Source organism: Phodopus roborovskii, unplaced genomic scaffold (assembly GCF_943737965.1).
Source record: "Phodopus roborovskii unplaced genomic scaffold, PHOROB, whole genome shotgun sequence".
NCBI lineage: Eukaryota > Metazoa > Chordata > Mammalia > Rodentia > Cricetidae > Phodopus > Phodopus roborovskii.
Window position 1 is genome coordinate 9,987,284 of NW_026126645.1, and position 21,695 is coordinate 10,008,978.

The 21,695-nt window shown below is 46.1% G+C and overlaps 1 protein-coding gene across 2 annotated transcripts in view; it reads right to left on the reverse strand.

The window, feature by feature from the left end:
* Window positions 1–21,695, reverse strand: part of Vps13d (vacuolar protein sorting 13 homolog D) — a 213,117-nt gene that overhangs the window by 151,526 nt on the left and 39,896 nt on the right. For both annotated transcript variants that reach the window (XM_051173625.1, XM_051173624.1), the window contains 9 exons: window positions 18,685–19,716; window positions 16,223–16,313; window positions 14,259–14,385; window positions 12,395–12,575; window positions 10,388–10,567; window positions 6,159–6,381; window positions 3,859–4,069; window positions 849–1,020; window positions 542–654 (listed from right to left, as the gene is read on the reverse strand). In XM_051173625.1, coding sequence (XP_051029582.1) covers window positions 542–654; window positions 849–1,020; window positions 3,859–4,069; window positions 6,159–6,381; window positions 10,388–10,567; window positions 12,395–12,575; window positions 14,259–14,385; window positions 16,223–16,313; window positions 18,685–19,716 — 2,330 coding nt within the window. The remainder of the gene's footprint in view (window positions 1–541; window positions 655–848; window positions 1,021–3,858; window positions 4,070–6,158; window positions 6,382–10,387; window positions 10,568–12,394; window positions 12,576–14,258; window positions 14,386–16,222; window positions 16,314–18,684; window positions 19,717–21,695) is intronic.

Consider the following 21,695-nt stretch of genomic DNA (forward strand, 5'->3'; position numbering starts at 1 on the left):
CACGTGCGCACGCACGCACACGCACAACACTGATGGGAGATGTCATTCTGTATATGTTTCTCATACTGGTTAATGAATAAAGCACTGTTGGCCAATAGGAAAGGAAGATAGGAGGGACTAGGAGACAAGGAGGAAATAGGAAGTAGGAAGGAGGAGTCAAGATGGAGAGTCTGAAGAAAGCAGTATGCCGCTGGCTCCCCGGTAAGAGAAATACATAGATCAGCAGAAATGGGTTAATAATTAAGGCAGAGCTAGCCGATAAGAAACAAGTAACCGGGCCAACAGCATTGAATCAAATACAGAGTCTCTGTGTATTATTTGGGGCTGGCGCAGCAGCAGGACAAGACCAGGCGGCGGGCGGAAAAACCGTACTCCTTACACAACACACCCTCACACACATGCATGAACAAACACACACACACAGCACTTACACACTTCCTCACCTCACACACCATCGCACTCTGCCCTGTGCTAATGGGAACGGGTGCATTCTCACATCATTCTCAACTACCAGTAAAATCAGAGTTAATGGAAGTCTGACCTGGCTAGGGAGCCAGTGCCTTCTTTTCCTTTCGGATCCTTGAGCTCCAGACTCACGTTCACCATATCAATGAGGAAGCACATGCAAGTGTACACTTCTCCGCTCAGCACAGTCTGTGAAGGGAAAACGCTAGTCAAACCTCGGGTGACGGTGCCAACCTGAAAATAAACTCAAAGGTAAAGAAGTCCAACCCACTCGCTGCCTCACCCACTCCCTTCTGCTCCCCACCTTCTTGGAGGAATATCCACACGGGCGACCATCAGCTAAGGCTACAGTTACAGACGGACACCCAGTCCGTCTCACTCACATGAATCCTGGGATCCTGCAGGTCGTAAGGCCGCATGAACTCTTCTATGGGCTCCCCCAGGTTGTTCTCTAGTAAGCCACGGATCAGCTTGTATTTACACAGATCCAGGGAGCAGTGCACGGATGACAGACTGCCATGGACAGATATGTCTGCAACGGTGTGGCTTATTTCTCTATGAGAAAGAAAGGAGGCCACTCTCAGGAATAAGTCACTAAATGCCTTGGAACAGTACAGCCAAATGTAAGGCTGCAATGTGGCTACCTATATTATCAGCCACTTACTACCAATGGCAAAAAAAAAAAAAAAAGTCATATATCTCCCAAGGATCAAGTTACTATGACTGTGACTGCCATGCTTTAACTGCAAAGAGACTTTTAGCATCCAAATGTGCACAGAGGAAACCCGGCCTAATGAGCTGGGGATGTAGCTCAGTAGTCCAGTACACATGGACCCCAGGCTCTACCTCCACCATGCCAAATAAGTGCATACACAAATATGAACATAGACACACAAACATGTATGAACTAATGCTGCTTCTTTTTATTGTACATATATGGTCGTTTTGCCTGCATGTATTCCTATACACTACATGTGTGTAGTGTCTGTAGAAGCCAGAAGAGGGAATCTTATCCCCTGGATATGGAGTTATAGGTGGTTTTCAGATGCCATATGGGTGCCGGGAACCAGAGCTTAAAACTGACATCTCTCCAGCCCCAAGCTTTGTTTTGATTTTGGGTTTGGGTTTTTTTTTGTTGTTGTTTTTTTTTTTTTTTTTTTTTTTTTTGGTTGTTGTTGTTTTGCTTTGGCTTGTTTTTGAGACAGTCTGACATTGTGGCCCATACTCTTGAACTCAAAGCAATCCTCTCCCTCATGAATACTGGAATTACAGTTGTAACCATACCAGTCCTAACTATCCTAGTAATAAGGAAAATCTCACAAGACTCAAAAATAGCTTAAACATTCCAGGTGGGGACGTAATAAAGGCAGATGGAGACTCTTAGCTACAGCTCCAATAGGAGCAAGAAGAAACGAGTCTTCCCTCCTGAGGCAAGGGGGACACGCCTCAGGATGATACCTGACAGTACCCGGAGGAGCTGGACTGAGACAGAAGAAGCCCAGGGCAGCCAGGACACACATACCTCATGCTAGGATTAAAGAGCTCTCTCTGTCTTTCATGGGTGTAACAGGCATCATGGGTCCCCAATATACAATATCTGAAAACATGAACTCAAAGGCTAGGATACACACATACACATACACACACACACACACACACACACACACACCTGCTCTAGAGCTGGGGATATAGCTCCATGGTAGGGTGCTTGTCTGACATATACTATGTCCCTAAGTTTAACTCTTCAGACTGCCAAAAATAAATAAAAAGTAAATAAATCTGACTTGTCTGCAAGGGGAAAACCTATATACAATAAAGCTGCTTTGTTTTGTTTTATTTAATGTACACAAGGGAGCAGGGGGAAGATGTATGCATGCTGAGTGCAGGCATCCAAGGAGGCCAGAGGCATGGGATCCCCTGAAGCTGGAGTTACAGATAAGCCTCCTGACACAGGTGCTGGGAACCGAACTCAGGGCCTTTCCAGAGCAGCACAGCTCTTACCCTCTGAGCCATCTCTCTAGTCCCACAGTAGAGTTTTAAAGACCAATAATGCGAATGACAAAGGACAACTGGGAAGCACTGCCATGTGGCACACTCGTGGGTGGGGAGTGGACAGCACAGCCGCTGGTATATTCTCACGGAGCGACACAGCCTTGCCACACTCCACACAGCACCAAAGGGAGGGGAGAAGTTTAGAGAAGCAGAAAAGAAAAACGCTTTTTAAAAGATCATTGCTTGCAGAGAAAACCAAGGGTTTGGCTCCTAAATAAGAAGTTCTTAGGATGGCCAAGCCAGGCTAGCCAAACAGAGCCCATACCAACCATAACTGGACACCAGCCAGTGAGCACTGGAATAACAGGTTCCAGTGAGAGAAACACCCCAGTGAGCTAAACCGAAATGGAAAGTGACGTGAAGTGAGTTGCCCAAACCCGAGGACCGGAAAGCGGCTGTTCAACGAGTGTCCCCATTGCAAATATCTTTGTTTGGGTTTTGTTCATTTTACTTCATCTGTGTGTACACATGTGTGTGCAGGTGTGTTATCCCAGAGGAAGGCACATTGTGAGGTGCCTGGCACAGATGATAGGGACCAAACTTGGATTCCCAGAAGAGCAGCAAGCTCTTTTCACCACTGAGCCATCTCCAGCCTCAACAAATCTCTTTGGTTGCCATCTAGACACTTTCTATCTTTCCTTGGAGCTAAGATGCAAAATACTGCTTTCTGCCACACCAAAGCACCGTTACTGAAAGATGTGATTTGCTGTAATCAGTGCTTCCAGCCCCCATGTGTGGTCCAGGCAAGCAGGAGCTCTCACTCCCTAGGCCACCACCTTGCTAAATACACACCCAAGCTTTGGCCCTGAGCATGATTCTGCTGGTCTAGGGTCATCAAGTTTCTCAGGCAAGGGTGAAGCCAGTGAGAACCGAATCAATGATTGCTCTAACTACAGACAAGCCTCCGGCACTCTCAATAGGCTCCCTGATGTGGGCTCCAGGGGTCAGCAGGAACAGGTCCAGAGTCTATTACACTTGGCACACTTACTCCAGATGCCCATCTTCCAGATACCCTGCCTGTTCTCACTATCTCCCTATCACCACTTAAGTCCATGCTAAATAAATCCTAACTCTTTCTTCTTTGTCCCCAAGGCAAGGTTACAAAAGAGACCACCACCACCACCACCCCCCCCAATCAAACACTAAATTAGAGCCATCTAAACACCTTCCTCTTTGACGGCAGCAGTTTCTCTTCTACCACAGACTCCCTTACATCTAGCACATAGCAAGGACTCAATTAACATTACTACATAGGAAAAGAAATGCTCCTCACTTACCTTCCGGCTCTGATTTCTAAGCTGCTAACATTCTACTTACATGGCACTCAGATAAAACACTCACTTGTCCAAATTCCTCTCCACCTGCAATTTCAGCCTACAAGGCTCAGTTAAGAGACTTCCTCCTGTCTGTCGCACAAAATAGGAAGGGAAGATCAGGTCCCCACTGCTGCTGTCGGAGGCTTGAGAGCCCTCTCTGGGACGTCTCTCTGCAGCAAAGATGTCCATATCCTGCAGATCCACGACAATGCAATCCAGCAGGCAGACATGGTCTTCTACAAGGGCCCAAGGGAAAAGAGGTAAGGGCAAGAGTAGCATGCAGAGAGGCCTGGGCCTGAGCAAACTACAGTGTCAGAGTCCGTTCATTCGGTCCTTGAAAATCAGAACCAGCTGTTGCCCTGCTCTGCACTACTCAGCAACCTGGCTGTCAGGGGCCTCAACTACGGCCTCAAGAGCCCACCATGCCCACCATGCAAAACATCATAGCTCTGTGTCCAGCACACGCTGCTGCCCACCCTTCACACCTGGCCATGCTGCTCACATACTATGTTTAGCCATTTCTACCACTACTGATCAAACCCAAACCAAGTTCACCCTTGCCTACAACACCTCCACAAACAATCCTCCAATGTGCCTACATAATTCCACATTCTTTCCACAAGACAACTGAAAGAGTCCCTTCCTTTGGAAATTTCAGTGGCTATGTTTAATCAAAAGTTCTGCCAAACTCCCTGTAAATGCTTGCAGGGTCCTAGGTAAGCCCACAGCCCACTCTTCTGACTTCAGCTCAAGCCAGTCTCCCGGTTGCTCTCCACATTTCAGGACTCCAGGCTTTTGCATCTCCCAAAAGGCCATGCTCTTTGCTTCTTGGCAGCCTCATCAGTACCATGACCTTCCCACCTTGATCTACATCGGGTCCTCAATTTTCTTCTGTCTTTCCCATAACATGTACTATAACCTATCAATGCTAATGTTCATCTAATATCTTTCTCCTGGAAGTACCACCCTGGGAGGAACTATATCTAAGGGGATGTATACATGTATGTGTATATGTATATGTATATACACATACATGTATGTATGTGTATGTATATATATACATGTATGTATATGTATATATATACATATATGTATATATGTGTACATATATACATATACTATAACACCTGGCATTAAGCAGGAACTTGGTAAACAGTTCTTGATGGAATGGCTGTTCTAACAAATATGTGAAACCCATGAGAGCAGGACTGATCAGTGAGAGAGATGTAGAACAGTAAGGCCATGGCCACAGTGATAGGGAGCAGCTGTAGAAGTAGAACTGCATGGAAACTGTGAGAAAACCACAACCTTCGTCCAAGGCCATGTACCACTGAGGAGCGAATTTTAGTAAAAACCGTCAGCGGGGTAGGAGGAATGATGTTGGAACAGACACATTCCTGTAAGACGTTCCAAATGTCATTTATGTGTTTGTACATGTTTGTATATATGCATGTGTGCAACGTCCATGCACATTCACTTGTCTTGTGTCATCTTCCTCAATTGTTCTACACCTTATTTTTGGAGCGAAGTCCCTCACTCAACCTGGAGCTTACCCATTCAGCTAGACTGGCTGACCAACAATCCCAGGGATCCCCCTGCCTCCACCTTCCCAGCACTGGTATTGCAGGCATATGTCACTTTGTCCAGTTTTGTTGCTATTGTCGTTTAACATGAGGACTGGGAATTAAATGGCAGGCCTCATGCTCGTGTGCAAGCACTCTCGCTAGCCATCTCCCTAGTCATCATCGTCCTCCCCACCCCAATCTCTTCATACAGGCATCCACCTATATGTCAGGCTGCTGCATGTCTAATCGTCATCGTCTTAACCTCTTACAGAGCGGTTCAAGCCACCCCTCCAAATACCACAGCACCAATCAGAGCTCAGAGATAAAGTCACCCTGATCAACTGTCTTCTCCAAAAAGCCCAAAGAGGAAAAACAATAGAAACAAGAGTATCCATAGCAAGGTGACAACAGCCTCCAAGGTCGTTTTACAGCATTTCTATCCTTAAGCCTCACTGACACTAACCTTAGCGTCTTATTTTGGGAACAAAACAGTGACCTGAAAGTCTGGTAAGAGCTCATAAGGACCTGTGAGAGTCCCCCAGATAACTGACAGTCTTCATTTCTGTCACATCCTCTAATGAACTACTTCAGAGGTTATCAGAGACTAAACCCGCCTAAGACACACATGCCTCAAAAGCAGCATGAGGCCTGGGCATCCCATAGACACCTCCTCACATCAGCCTTGAGCTCCACAGAGCTCCCCGGAAGGGCTTCAGGGCAAGCCCCACCTTCACTGTGCAGCTCTTTCTTCTTTGCTTACCTGGGCTGCTGGAACTTTGGCTAACAGGTGGCACGGCCTGCTGCCCACGCTGCTTGATAGAGGCACTGGGTACAAACTCACTCTTCAGGCTGCCAAGGCCCATCCCTGCAGGAGGCATCATGAACAGCCCCTGTCCATGCGGCCCCTTGGGATCCTCTGTGCTTGTCGTCTTTTTCATGCTGTGTTTGGGTGTACCTGTAGGAGAAGCTGAAGGCACGGATTCCTAGGAGGAACAAAAGAAAAGTAGGATGCAGAGATGAGGGGGTAACAATACCTTCAGTGGCTCATAAATCACATCCTAGTCTCTAGGCTCTCAGACTGTAGTGGGCACACTGCCCTCAGACCTAGAGCCAAGAAAGTGAGGGTTGTGACACAATCATCTTCAAAAATGCTGCCAAAGGCTCCACACCTGTTGAGAGCTACAGCAGCATTGCAAGAAGACACTGTCTCTTGGCGCAGGAACAAAAACCAATTTCAGTCAAATTCAACCAAAGCAACTCTCTCGACCATACAACATATTTACTTTTGGGGGAGAGGGAAAATGTATCTAGGGGAATGAAGATGTGTCTAAGGTATCAGAATGCCTCCCTAGTCTACAAGAAGCCCTGGGTCCAATTCCAGCACCAAATCAACTGGATGTGGTTGCACACGCCTGTAATCCCAGGTAGAGGTGGGAGGGGTTCAAAGTTACCCCCAGCCGCACATGAGTTTGAAGCCAGCCTGGGATATATATAAACAGAAAGTGCCCAATGGCAATATGGCCGCAGCACAATTACCCCAGGGAGATGCTGTGCACCCTAGGCCCCCAGCACATTCACATCTACATAGCCACAGAAATGAAAAGAAGGCAAGCAGAGGAGCTCAGGTTTCTGCCCATAGAGTAAAGCCAGCCCTGGAAGTCTCTAGAAAGGACAGGACTCATCTTGCTGAGAGCTTTTAGTTGATTCCACAGAGTGAGCCAGTCATTGACTTTTCAGCTCCTTCCCTGTGAGCCCTGTCTGTGTGTGGCTTCTACATCGTGGGACAGCTTCTTCTTGGCCCTGTCACATATACCCCGGCAGCAATGAGAAGCAATGGTTCCCTGCTGCTGCTGCAAGGCTGACTCCTCAGCTTTGAACTACAAGGTGAAACCCCATGATCTCTCCAGTTCTTAACAGTAGCACAAGCTCCCTGCATTTCTTTTCAAGGAAGGTCACTGGGTAAATGTCTCCATATAAAAACTGCCCTTGTGCTCTGCGTACTTCAGCTGCAGAGACTGCTTGTTGCTCTTAGACTTGACCTACCTACCTCCACGTCCCCTCTGTAGTTAGTTTAAATAAGACAGTGGCTCGAGGAGATCAACCCGGCACTTTTGAGAGACTCAACTTAGAAATTATGGTTTAAGTATAAGCTATGGAAAGGCAAGTGTATGCCAAAAATCCAAACATGTCTTCTGTAAGACGTGATTTTATAGGAAACTGTCCCCACATTCGGAAGTCATAAAACCTGAGGACACAAGGTACAAGTGCTCCAGCAATCCACAGACTCCGTGTCAAGTGGCGTTCTTGGGCCACTGGACTGCATATTAGACTACCTCACATGAGCAAGAACATCAACAGGCAAGTGTAAATGCAATGTGGAAGAGGAAAGTATCAAAGAAACCATCAGTCAATACTGAGCACCTATGAGGAGAGGTGAATGGCACAGCTAAGCACACCAGATCATAGAGATCTGAACAATGATACACTCCACACAGCCTTATGGAATTCCACAAACAACCACCAGTGTGTAACACAGCAGCTGTCCTAGGATCTCTGGATATAAATGAGGTCATTCAGGAAGTACTAGCCAGGGCTAAAAAAAAAAAAAAAAAAAAAACCCTGAATACAAGCCTTAAGAAAAGCTTCTCTCCTCAGGTGAGGAGTAACTCCCCAAAGTGTTGGCACAGAGAGTAACAAAGCAGGCCTCTCCCACAGTGGAACATTTCAAAGAGTCAGCATTTGGGGGGCTTTGAGTGGCTTGATTTTGTTCTATCTTAAGTACATGAATGTGAACTGACTGCTGAATCCCATAAGGTTGTTTTTTGCCACCCCCCCCCCAATAGTGGAAGGAAGGAAGGAAAAGGGAGGGAAGAAGGGAGGGAGGGAGAGAGGGAAAAAGGAAGGAAGGAAGGAAGGAAGGAAGGAAGGAAGGAAGGAAGGAAGGAAGGAATCTACTTTATACCCTGAAGAAAAGGAAATCTCTGTAGGTACTGCCACCTGAAATCAAATCCTCAAAAACAAAGATAGGCAAGTCTTTGTCATTAAAATGCTATAATTTGTGTTGTTATTTGGCTTAACAAAAATAGGAATCATTTTATAAAAAACACCTTGAAACAGTTTGGCAATTGTTCATCCACAGCTAACTTTAGAGCACACTTGTCTGCTCATACACAGACAATGAGCCTATTCCTTTTTTGGGAAGGGGAGAGACACAAAACAGTGCTACTAAACTAGATTTCTGACTACAGGTGACTTTATGCCTCAAACATCCAGTGTGACCTCAAAATAAAGATGTATCCATCGAGAACACATTCCAAAGCACTGGCTATGTGGCTCCAGGAACTTTCTGTCGTACTCCCTAGACCTCCAGAAAGGAAGCAGGGCTAGAGATAAAGTGCTGTCATGAAGGGCCAAGGGGCTCACCAACAGAGCACACACAGTGGACTCGTCGTTACAAATTAGTAGATACGCATGCAAGAGAAGGGGGCATGTACCAGTGCATTCCAGAGAGGTCTCTGTGCCCCTAACCCTACCACATCCTCACCCTACACACCTATGCATCCGATCCTTTATCGGAGCCTTTTCTTCCCTCTGTAAAGGAGCCAGCAAATGTGCTTCCCCAGAGTTCTACGAGCTCTTATAGCAACTTACTGGACCTGAGGGAGCATTGTGGAAACTCCTAATCTGTCACTAGTTAGTCAGAAATGTGAGTCCCTAGACCTGTGGCTAGCCCAAGCTAGCTAACTTCAGGTAGTTGCACCATGACTGACTTGAACTCCCAACAGCTTTCTACAATGTTAAAAACAGAGTGGGTAGAGAAGCCCGCACACAGATGATGTCAGAAGTGGTATGAAGAAACAGGGTTTTTTTTTTGTTTGTTTGTTTGTTTTTGGTTTTTTTGTTTTTTATGTAAAGGAGTTAGCACCAAATGACATGCAATGGTGTTCAACAAGCATCAACTACTTACTGCTATTTTTGTTGTTCTGATGAGCTCACAATCAGATTTTATACTCACTTCCTTGACGCCTATCTCTTTTCCTATCTTATGCTCATCTCCCAAACACCAATCTCTTTTCCCACATTTTTGGCTGCTGAGGTGACAAACAGGCACAGCTGACAGGGATTCCAGTAAGTGCATTTCCCATGCACTAAAGATGAGTTTGTACTGAGTAAGCACAGGCCGTGGAGGCCTGGAGACTAGCAAGCAGTGGTGAGCACATACCCTGAGAATGGCATCTCTACTGTTTAGACATGTCACTCAGGCTCCCGGGAGGCAGAAGCCAGCGAGGGGGTCATCAGAGTGCCCCCAAGGTCCACTTGGCTTTGGAGCTTCCTGGCTGTTCACGATCAGAGTCCTAGCTTTCCCAGATGTAGCGTGAAAATGCTGGCAGACCTCCAGCCGAGTACTCCAAACACGATAAGAAACAAATGTCCAGATCATTTAAATCTGCAGCAGGACACGGTCTAACATCTTACCACTAAGACATTTGTAACTGTCTTCAGGTAAAAAATAGGACAAATCAGGAAAAGAGCTCACCCAGAAAGGAATGCCTTCCTTTTATGATTGACTATGATTGTGTGTGTGTGTGTACATGCGGGCATCAGAAAACAACTTTTGGGGTTTGGTTCTCTCTTCCTATGGGTTCCAGGAACTGAATTCGGGTGATCAGGCTGGTGGTAAGTCCTTTTACCCACTAAGTGACCTCGCTCCCCAGAAACGCTTCTATGCTTGTAGAGAGCACTGTGCCCGGTAGAAGACTGGTCCCACAGGGCTGATGCCTAAAACAAGTCAATAGCATTTAATGAGGGTTACAACTTCACACTATTTCAGCTGAAGAGGTTAGTGGAAATGTCAATAAAATGGTAAAGAAACCTCCAAGCCACAGGGCCTCAGAAGTTAACAAACAGCCCCTGAGCTGTGGACTGGGAACATCTCAGCTTACAATCAAATTCAAGGTAAACTTAACAGCCACAGATGCTAAGGCTCACCTTATCCTGTAAAAAGGTTCCAGGAACACCTGCAAAGAGAAACTTGTTCTTCACTTTCAACTTGCCCAAATTTGCTACTATCAGGTTATTTGATCTGGAACTTTCTGGGATGAGAAGCACAGGGGCACCAGCCTCAATATCCAGAAGAACCCTGGAGCATCGCTGCGCCTGGTCCCTCACCTGGTGAGAAAGAAAAGTTCCCAGAGACTCAGTTAGTTCTCCAGTCTTATAATCAGACCTCCATGGGGTCCAAAACTCTCATAAACTTATACAGCAATTAAAGAACACAATATTTCATTGGTGGCCACCAGAGGAAATTAGAGTCAAAAAACAAAATAATGGAAAGTCCCCAAATATTTGGAAATTAATTTCATACTTCTAAATAACCTACAGATTAGAGAATAAATCATACGAGAAATGGGAAAAGACTTTCACAATGATGATGAAAATAATATATTAGAGTGTGGGACATGTGTAATATAACAAGGACTCTTACCAACTGCATCATCTCACCAGGCCTATGCTGCTTTTAAATTTGTTTTGTTAGTTTGGTGTTTGTTTCTTTGTTTCTTTGTTCAGTTGGTTTGTTTAAGACAGGGTTTATCCACAGCCCTAGCTGTCCTGGAACTCCATCTGTAGACTACGATGCCACAATCTCAGAGATCCATCTGCCTCTGCCTCCCAATTCTGGGATTAAAAGTTATGTGCCACCACACCTGGCAATGTGTTTTATGCATATAGGTATGTGCCTGAATGTACATATGTACGCTATAGGAGTGCCTGGTGTCTAGGAAGGTAGAAGGGGGCATCAGATTCCCTGGCACTGGAGTTACAGATAGTTCATAACCACTATGTGGGTGCTAGGAACCGAACCTAGGTCCTCTGCAAGAACAGCCAGTGCTCTTAACCACTGAGCCATCTCTCCAGCCCCTCTGTGCTGCTTTTAAGAGAAAAATAACAACCTTACAGTATAAAGCGGTTCTGCAGGTGAGGGGATTCTGGGGATTGAACCTAGTGCTCTGTCACTGATCTACACCCACCAAAGGACCAAGCCCAATATCCCCTAAGAACAGGTTCCTGGGCTCTTTTGGAATGCAGAAATCAAGCTGAACAAGCAAGAGAGTGAACATGCGTGCATCTGTTTCTCTGCTCTTGACCAGAGATATGATGTGAGCAGTTGCCAAAAGCTCCAGCCACTGTGACTTCCCAGCCTTTTATGATGGACTGCAACCCAGAGTATGGGCTAAATAAACCCTTTTCTCCCCGAAGTTGCTTTGTGTTGGGATGTTTTATCATGACAGCACATGCCTGTAACCCCAGGGCTAGGGAGCAGAGACAGGAAAGTAAGTCCTAGTGACGATTTGCTGGCCAGCCACGCTAAATGGAACAGCTAGCTTCAGGTTCATTGAGAGAGCTTGTCTCAAAAACTTAATGGGAAGTGGTTGCATAAGATAACTGATGTCAATTTCTTTTCTTTTCTTTTTTTTTTTTTTAAGATTTTTATTTATTTATTATGTATACAGTGTTCAGCCTACATGTATGCTTGCAGGTCAGAAGAGGGTACCAGATCTCATTACAGATGGTTGTGAGTCACCATGTGGTTGCTGGGCAGCCAGTGTTCTTAACCCTGAGCCATCTCTTCAGCCCCTGATATTAACTTCTGATGTCTATATGTTCCCACATAAGCAAGCATGCATGCATGCACACACACGCGTACATGTGCACACACACAGAGACAGAGAAACATACACATACACACACACACACACACCACAACATTTTACTTTATTTTATTGTTATTCTTTGGATGCCTGTTTTGTTTTTTAACTATATACAGAAAGGGTGTAGATCTAGATGGGAAGAGACTGGGAGGAGCTGGGAGAGAGGAAACCATGATCAGCATATACTCTATGAAATTATCTACTTTCAGTAAAGGAAAGCAATTGTTTTGAAGTTCTATGGCTCAGTCAAATTGAAAAAGCAACTTGGAGACATGATGCTACCCACCGTCTGACCCTCGAGAGCAGCTCGCTGGCGCCCTAAGACATCTTGCAGCTGAGTGAAGTGCTGAATGAAGGCCACCACCTCAGCCTGAAAGCGCTGCGTGTGCACATACTGCACAGAGGCCATCTGGAGGCTCACGCGAATGTCATGCTCTCTCTGGAGCAGAGGATCTGGCTGCCCATATCTGGAAATTAGGACAAAAATAGGACTCAGACATCAGCAGGATTGGAGTATTAGAAGAAAACTAAGGTTGATTTAAGGGTTTCCCCTCCAAAAAGCTTTAGTGTTAAAATGGACACCTCCCCCCACCCCCCGAAACAAGCCTGTTAATAATTTAATAATAAGGACATCAAAATAAGGATGGTGTGGCACACAGGGCTGCCAACAGCAGGCACCACTGAGCACAAAGCTCACCACCCCTCCAGAAAATACCGAAGCCACCAGAGTGCTACCCTTGCACAGCCCCTCCCATCCCTGCTGTAAGAACTGCAGCTGTCCCTGGCAGAGACAGTCACAGTGCAGGTTTGGGAAGTAATTTTAAAAGCCATGGAGAAATGGAAGGACTTGCTTCTGGGAAAAGGGAGCATCTAAAACACAGAGAGGAGTTGCCTTTTTACGTCAGTGAAATGCAAACTGCAATGTTGTGTGTAGAATCAAGGACCAGCAGAGGACTTTTAACCCACCTGGAATCGAATGAACTGTGGTGCCAAGAAAGAAATGATTACACAGGACACAGTCACATTTACCAAGGAATGTACTTTTGAGCCAAGCAGAGAATTAAGGTTCACATTAATTATCTCATTTATTGTAGAACCATGCCATTGTTGTGTATAAAATAAGCAAATCAAACTAAACTCTGAAGTCTGTGCGGCAACCTCACAATGAATAGTTCTCAGACTTGGGGGAGAGTGAGCTACGGGGGTTTGCTAGAGAGTGAACCCACAGCTTTGCGCAAGCTAGCAAGCACTCTACCAGTAAAATACATCCTCAGCCCACACATGGTTTTTGGGAACCACTTTTCTCAGCACTCCAAAAGTGGTAGGGGCCTGAACAGGAGCCTACAAGGTACATAATACCAACATACAACCACATTTTCTAATTCCTCTCAAGAAAGCGGGAAACCTCATCTAGGAAAACCATTCCTTAAAGTAAGCAGACCCCGGCCTAATGACACCTTCTAAAGTCCAGCAGGAATTCAATATAAGTCATACTTATTCATAAAAAGAATACGCTCACTTCACTTAGTGTCAGTAGGACTCTCAGACTAAGTCAGGCGAGAATGCTCAATGCTACGCAGAAGTGTGGAGATTGCTCAGCTCAGGGCCCCATTACAGACTGGGGGAAAGTGGCACACAGAGATTAAATGACTTGCTTTAGGTCACACGGCAAGTTGGTAGGAGCTGACAAAGCCCAGGTCTTCTGATAATTGGGATTATTTCCATCTTTTCCCATATGCTTATGACACTAAGTAATCTCCAATGCAAATCTCTTTAATAAAATTCAGTACTAATCAGGACTCCTCACAAGCTAGATTATTTAAATTTTACTTAGGAAAGTAAAATTTTTCCCCTGCTCAGTCAATAAGAATTTTAAACAGTGAGCTGGCAAAACAGTTCAGTGGATGAACGCTTGCCACCTAGTGACCTGGGTTGGATCCCCAGAACCTACATAGTGGAAGGAGAGAACCAACTCAGCAAGATGTCCTCTGACTTACACACACACACACACACACACACACACACACACACACACACACACACAGTGGGAGACACACAGAAAATAAACACATGTAAAACAACATTTAAAAAGGATTCCAACAGTGACCTGACACACAACAAAGCCCAGAGAGAAGACATGCATGTTTTACTTGAAAGTCTGGAAGATGAGAGCCTCTTCTCCACTCGTGGTAAAGCGTTCTCTGTAGAAGTCTCCATGTGGTGTGAGGTCACTCAGGGACAGGCTACCAATGCTTCCCTGCAAGGCCAGGTCTCCCTCTACAGTGTTAAAATTAGAACACGTTATGACAGACCTTTTCTGAATTGTTTATTATATCTGAATTAAAACAGACGTGCACATGCCTCAGACTTCCATTTTTTAATCAAACTAAATATCAGAGATAAATTTCCAGATGCCAAGACATTTGATGTGCTATGTCTAAGGGTTTCAATGTCAAAGTCTAAGGGAATTGAACGAGTCTAAACAACAAATCTACACAAGCCAGCAACACTGAATACCAGAGGGCACGTCTACAAGGAAAGGAAATCAAACTAAATCGTTTCCAACATGAAGGACCAAATACTGGCAGCTGCAGATAGAAGCAGGGTCCTCTAAGGCCAGACTGCTGGCTAGAAGTGGGAAGGTCTATTCATTGTACTAGGAATAAAAGAACAAGGGAGGAAGTGTCTGTGTCAGCTGCTTAAGCAACACGTGTGGGCTTGCAGTGACTTGATAAAAGAAGAAAACCCGCTGATGCGTGGGGACGATGGTGCTGACACTGATTGGAAAAGAGTCTTCTGGCAGGAGCACAGCCCTGGGGTGAGAGCAGGGAAATGGCTGTGGGCACATGTACTGGAACGTGAGCATAAAATGTTCCTTCCTGCAGGGTGCTGTGGCTGGTGCACGCCTGTAATCCCAGTAATCAGGAGGCAGAGGCAGGTGGATCCCTGGGAGTTGAAGCCTGGCCTGCATAGAAGTTCCAAGCCAGCTACTGAACTATTATCTCTACAGGACAAAACTAATCATAACTTTACACAGCTGTCACCATAATCACCAAGGTATACACCTCTGGCAGGCCAGGTCAGCTCCCAGAGATTCAAAGGTGTATATATACATATATACATATATATATATGTGTGTGTGTATTTATATTATGTAATCATTATATTTATACATAAGTGTAAATTTATTTATATTTATAAGGAAGGATAGTATTTTTGAGCTCATGCTTTATAAACCCTATCACTTAGAACATGGTGTTCTAGTAAGAATTCCAACCTACAAAAGCCCAGCAGGAAGAGGCCAGCTTTGCTACTAGAGTCTGCTGCAGAACACCATGCTCTCTCTTGGCAGCATCCCGACTTAAGAGCACAAACAGAATGAGCTTGTCCCATTTTCAACAGACATCCCTTTGACCTGACTGTCTTCTATATCTACCTATTAATATGTCTCCATTTCACTCTCAAAAGTATCCCAATTTACCTCTGACAGTGGAACCAGGATGTATCCCTGGTGCGCGAAAGGACTTTGGGAGCGCATTCCCCATGGAAGGACACTCCCTTAGCCTTGAGGCAGGAGGGAGGGCCTAGACCCTACTCCAAAAGCCTTGACAGGTTTTTGTTGATCCCTCCTGGAAGGCCTCACCCTCCCTGTGTAGTGGTAGGGGGTGGGGTGGGAGGGGGGTTGGGGGGCATGGGAGGGAGGGAGCGAGGGATAGCTAGGGAACTGGGATCAGCGTGTAAGAAAAAAAAGGGTTGTTCCTCTTATAACCTATTCTTATGCAGAGGAAAAAAGTATCCCAATTTAAACCAAAAAACAAAAAAACAAAACAAAAAACAAACAAACCATGTGGTCACACTACACAGATAGATGCTGGGCCCTTGGATGAGATAGGAGAGGAGCAGGGAGGGGGCTGCACCATTGCCTGCCTTTGTAATAAGACATCCAGACCATACTGCTCCCAAAGCCAGGATTTGGGATCACCACCATAAATGGCTATACCAATACCCACATCAAGCCACAGATGGACGCCTCACTTGGCATGTGAGGACAGCTAGCTTTGTGCCGGGTGTTGGAACACACCTCACTCGGCATGTTTGGTCTTGCCCCACTTACCAATCATCTCCACGTGTGCTACTAATTTGGACACATTTGCTTTAGCCAGCTCACTGGTGGCCTTGCTCAGCACAAGAGAAAGCGAATGAACCTAGGACACAAGGTACAAAGCAAAAGGTCAGTCAATGATGGGAACAGGGCAGAATGGGTAAGAACAGGGACAGTTTGGAAAGGTGAAAGTAAATCTTTTATTATTTATCGTGTGTGTGTGTGTGTGTGTGTGTGTGTGTGTGTGTGTGTGTGTGTGTGCGTGCGTGCGTGCGTGTGCGCATGCACATGCACACACATGTCTGGCGGTCAGAGGGCAATCTGTGGGAATGAATCTTCTCTCCTTCCCCTTCTTCCACTGTGCAGGTTCTGGGAATCCAACCCAAGATAGCAGACACTTATACCTGCTGAGCCTCCTCCCCAGCGCAAACATTTCATGACACCAATTGCATTTGTGCCCAAAGCAGATCTGCTAATCAAGCACATGAGGGAGGAATTCCAATTTCAGCGCCTGTGGCCTCTCCTCTATACTCTTCTGATGGTGGTGACATGCTACATGGTATAAAACGAGGCTCCTCGTCTTAGTATCAGCTGTTAGCAGTGCATAGTACTGTAATGACTCACGAGTCTGTAAGTCAGGTCTCACCTATAAAATCTATGTAGGCAAATGATGAAAATGACCTGAAATCCTGCCAGGTCTCTGTTCAGCAATGGGACTTCAGGGGGACAGGGACAGAGTCCTCTTGTCTCAACAATAGAATTCTCTAACAGGCTGCATTACACTAAAGTAATTCCAACCACTGAAGACACTTATATGTCTAAGAATTTGCTGGGTCAGTCCCAGCTCCTCTGCCTTAGGGGCCAGGCTCTGACAGAAGAGAAGGACCAGGAGGTAGAAGAACATGTGTGCCACACACCCCTTTGTCCTCCAAGTCTTCACACAATCGAACCTCAGGAGTTGTTGGATGGGTACAACGCTCAAGAGAAAAAGGGAAAATGGGAGCAGAAAGGAGGAATAGGACCTCAAAAAAAAAAAAAAAAAGGCAAAGAAAGTGGGCTGAGCACTGTCCTCAGAGCAGTGACCTCAGTCGGAGATGTTATCATTTCTCAAGGCCCCATAGAGAGAGGGAGAGAGAGAGAGAGAGAGAGAGAGAGAGAAGGAAGGAAGGAGGGAGGGAGAGATGGAGGGAGGGAGGAAGGAAGGAAGGAAGGAAGGAAGGAAGGAAGGAAGGAAGGAAGGAAGGAAAAGAAAGAGAGAGTGAGAAATAAAGAAAATGTTCAAAAATTCTTGTCTCAAAAAATGTAGCTCCTACAGCACTGGTCTTTGCAAAGAAGCCCCCAAGAGCACACTACATCTTACCATAGCAGGGAAGGATTCCTGAGGCAGATCCCCACTGGCACCAGGAGAATAAAGTTACCTTTGTAACATATCAAATGCAACCAAAGAGTGACTGAACACCGCCACTTCCAGTCACCTTGCTAGGCCCAATGCCCCAGAGCCTCAGAGTGCAGCCAAGCAGTGTGTTCGCCCTCCCGCTGAGCAAGAGGCAGACATGGCTTTCCCAGACAACTGAGTAAGAGGCAGAACTGTCCCCACCCCCACCCCTCGCCCCCATCTCTCCTCCCAGGTGGGTAAGAAAAGCAAGACAGCACCAACATGGGGTAACAGAGTTCTCACCTGGCTCTCCCAGCAGTACATGCAAGGCCACACGCACCAAGACATGCAGATAAAGACTGTCCTCCCTGGGCACACGGAAGGCACCAGCTGCTGCTGCACAGGTGCCAGAACTCCGAACAGGCCTTACAACTTACAACAGGCCTGTATTGCCCTTCACGGTTCAACTCGGTGTACCTACCTGCTGTCCCTCCCACCATTCACAGCGGACTGCCTTAAATCTAGTCTTCAATGCTATCTTATGGGTTATTTTTTTTTTAATATTTAACATTACAGTCTGAATACAAGCACGGCAATCCATGTCATAATAAAAACTGGATGCCAACAGGCAATCTAGCTTTGCACACTGCGTTCCATGGCACCCTACAGTGAACCCAGTGACAACAGCCTGTGAGAGGGAGGGAAACCAGCAAGAAAGCCATGCACAGAGGCGCAGAGTAGAAACTGCTGCCGTGCCCCTGACTCTTGGCTAGGTGTTTGGCACACGCCCCTCACGTCTTCATAGAAGACGAACAGTGAGGGAACAAGCTAGAGAAACAAAAAGGATTCCCTGGAATCACATGGCCTGGGTGAGACAAGCTGCTTAAACTGCATATTCACTACATATTCTCTCTGCCTCCAGATGGAGTTTACAACAACAAAACCCTTTCCAAGATATCAATGTCTCTAATGTCTATATTTCTCAACAGCCAGACAGAGATTACACAGCCCTCGCCCAATGAGAGCTCTTTTCCAGGAAAAATGGGAAATACTCCCATTGGGATCTGATTCAGACTCATCAGTGTAACCAGCCATATACCTTGAGATCCAGCTTGGAGTTCACTGGCTCCTGGAGCTCAGACTCCACGGAAGCCCTGGCCTCCGACTTCACACTCTGTAGAGGGCCCTCAGGCGGCGTCCGCATGGCATGGTTGTCGGCAGTGGAGCCAATCCCAAAAAAGTCCAGAATCACCACCCAGGTTTGCAGGGTGATCAGCACATCCAAGCAGTTAAAGTCAACGTCGATGCTTCGGTTAATGCGGTTGTAACTGGAAGAGAATTCTGGGTGTTTTTTGTCCACCAAGAATATATTGATGTGGACCAAGGAATCGTCGAATTTGTTTTTTCCAGAAAGCACCTTGGGCTCGTCCACTGTGGGAGAAGGAGGTGGGGTCATAGGGTAGCTCTTGTCCTGAACTTCCTTTTGCTTTTTCCGGGATGTGGAGATGGGTCTTTGATACAACTGGAAGACATTAGGAGCTTCCTCCATGTGGGAAGGGAGAGACCGGGGCATGTCGGGATACTCCACGCTGGACACGGAAGGGCAAGACTGGGAGAGATACTCCTTCTGTGATAAGCTAGATGGCTTGGGAGCCCCTCGAGACACCATCAGGCTCTTATACTTGGAGTCTGGATTCTTCTCCAGTAGGTCTTCCATGAGGAGCGAGCGCAGGGCAATCTGAATGGACAAGGTCTGTGGGTGGTCTTTACTGAACTCCACCTCAAAATCCTGGAACTTTAGGCTCACCAGCCCTTGGGCCCCCAAAGTCAGGTCCCCACTCAGCTGCACCTGCAGCTCCGATATACAGAAGTTGGCTTGAATCTGAGTGAACGCTTTGGCTTCCTTCACAGACAAGGACTTCTGAGAGGTGCTGGAGAAGCTCGAATGACTGAACAATCCGTTCTCCTTCCTCTCCACAGAAGGTTCTCCACAGGAACTGAGTGGAGGCAAGGGCGAGTTAGGGCAGGGGGAGGATGCAGCACTGGTCACAAACTTATTCAGATCTTCGCTGTACACAAGGTTGTCCAGCGTCTGTAAAACCTGCTCATACACGTGCTTGGCTAATACCACCTGCATTCAAAGAGAACAACCCAGTTACTCCAGACCACCTTTTTGAATGTATTTGTAATTTTGTGTATGGGGGTATACAGGAGCACAAGTGCCCATGGAGGCAGAAGAGTCAGGACCCACCCACCCCCACCCCCGACACACACCACCTCACCTTACAGGCAGCCCACCAGCATGAATGCTGGGAACCTAACTGGGGCCTTCCAGAAGAGCAGTAAGTGACCCTAGCCACTGAGCCACCTCTCCAGTCCCCTCCAACACTATTCTTACCATAGAGCCTAAACTCCCGGTTGGTACTTCTGTTTCCCAAGAAGCTTTACATTAGCTGGCATCAAAGACCATCATTTCTTTTATGTTCTTTCCTCCTTCCGTCCACCTCCATTAACAAGGCTCTCCCTAGCCCCTTGCAAAATAACCTACAGACACCAACATGCAATGAGCATTCCTCGTATGCTCCAGTCAGCAAAGCCACTCTTTCTAACCACACAAAATAACTGCAGAAAGCAAGAAGGAGACTTCCAAGGGTCTAACGTTGGGCACAGCCCAGGACTGACAAACAAGACTTTTAGAACAGTGCTCATCTGCAATTATATGTTTTTCCTTGGTTTCCGCTGTTGGGGCTGGGATGGGACCCAGAGCCCTATGCACGATAGGCAAACACTGTCATGGAGCTGCACCCCCGGCTTCTTAGTCTCTTTTAGTTAGAATTTCTTATTTAAAAATATTTTCAAGTACATCTTTTTTACTAATTAAGGGCAATTAACAGAGGGATTCCAACTCATAGACACAGAAATTTTGACAGACTTGGAAAGTGACCGTTCTATAACCCCTAATTTAATCTTCATCCCCACAGAGTTCATTAGTGAAATGAAGTAACAGAAATGACTGACAGGGAATTTTGCAAGTGAGAGATCAGGCTTTTCCACCTACACACCCTCATCAAATGCAGACACTGTGTGACAGATATAATATAACCGGAGGTGCATGACAGCACCTGTGAAGTTCTAGGCAAAGAGAAGCAGAGCCAAGGAAAGACCCAGAATCCAGAGAAATCCGTGTAGCTCATGGCAGACACACATTCAGAAAGACACAAACAACAGCCAGTATACCATGGACGACATCCCATAGGCAACTGACCAGTGACCACACAAAATTATAGCATGGCAGATAGGGCTGGGCAGATCCAGAGAGACCTAAAGACACAACATCTAACTGCAATCTGCAGATCTTGCTTGGATCCCATTGCAAACAAGCCAAAGCGAAGACATTCTTCAGAATCAAAAGCCATTGCAATACACAAGACGACACACAGTTCAAAGAAACACATTTCAAATATACAAGATGAAGTGAAATAAGTCTGGGATTTGCCTTGTAATGTTTGTTTGTTTGTTTGTTTGTAACGTTTGTTAATCTTATGTGTGCAGAGCGTGTTAGAGTCACAGCACAATCTTACGAAGCTGTTTTCCCCTCCCACCTTGTGTAGGTCCCAGAGATGGAACCTGGGCCATCCTGCTCTCACAGCAAACCCTTTACCTGCCACCTGCCCCAAAATATTTCATTTAAAAAACAAAATGAGCCTAGTACTAGAAAATAGAAACAGGAGAATCAGACATTCATAGTTTTCCTCAGCAACATAGCAAGTTAGAAGCCAACCTGGGCTACATGAGAACCTGTCTCAATAAAATAGGGACAGGGGGACTGGAGAGATGGCTCAGTGCTTTAGAGTACTGGATACTCTTACAGAGGACCCAAGTTCAATTCCCAGCACCCAAACCCTCAACCATATGTAACTCCAGTCCCAAGGGATTTGATGACCTCTTCTGGCTTCTGTGGGCACTGGGCACACATGTGGTACACAGACATGCATACAATAAATAAAACACCCATACATACAGAAGAAAAAAATTTAAGTGTGTGTGTGAGAGAGAATGAGAGACAGAGACAGAGAGAGAGCTGGGGGAAGGTTTCTCACCCCAAGACCC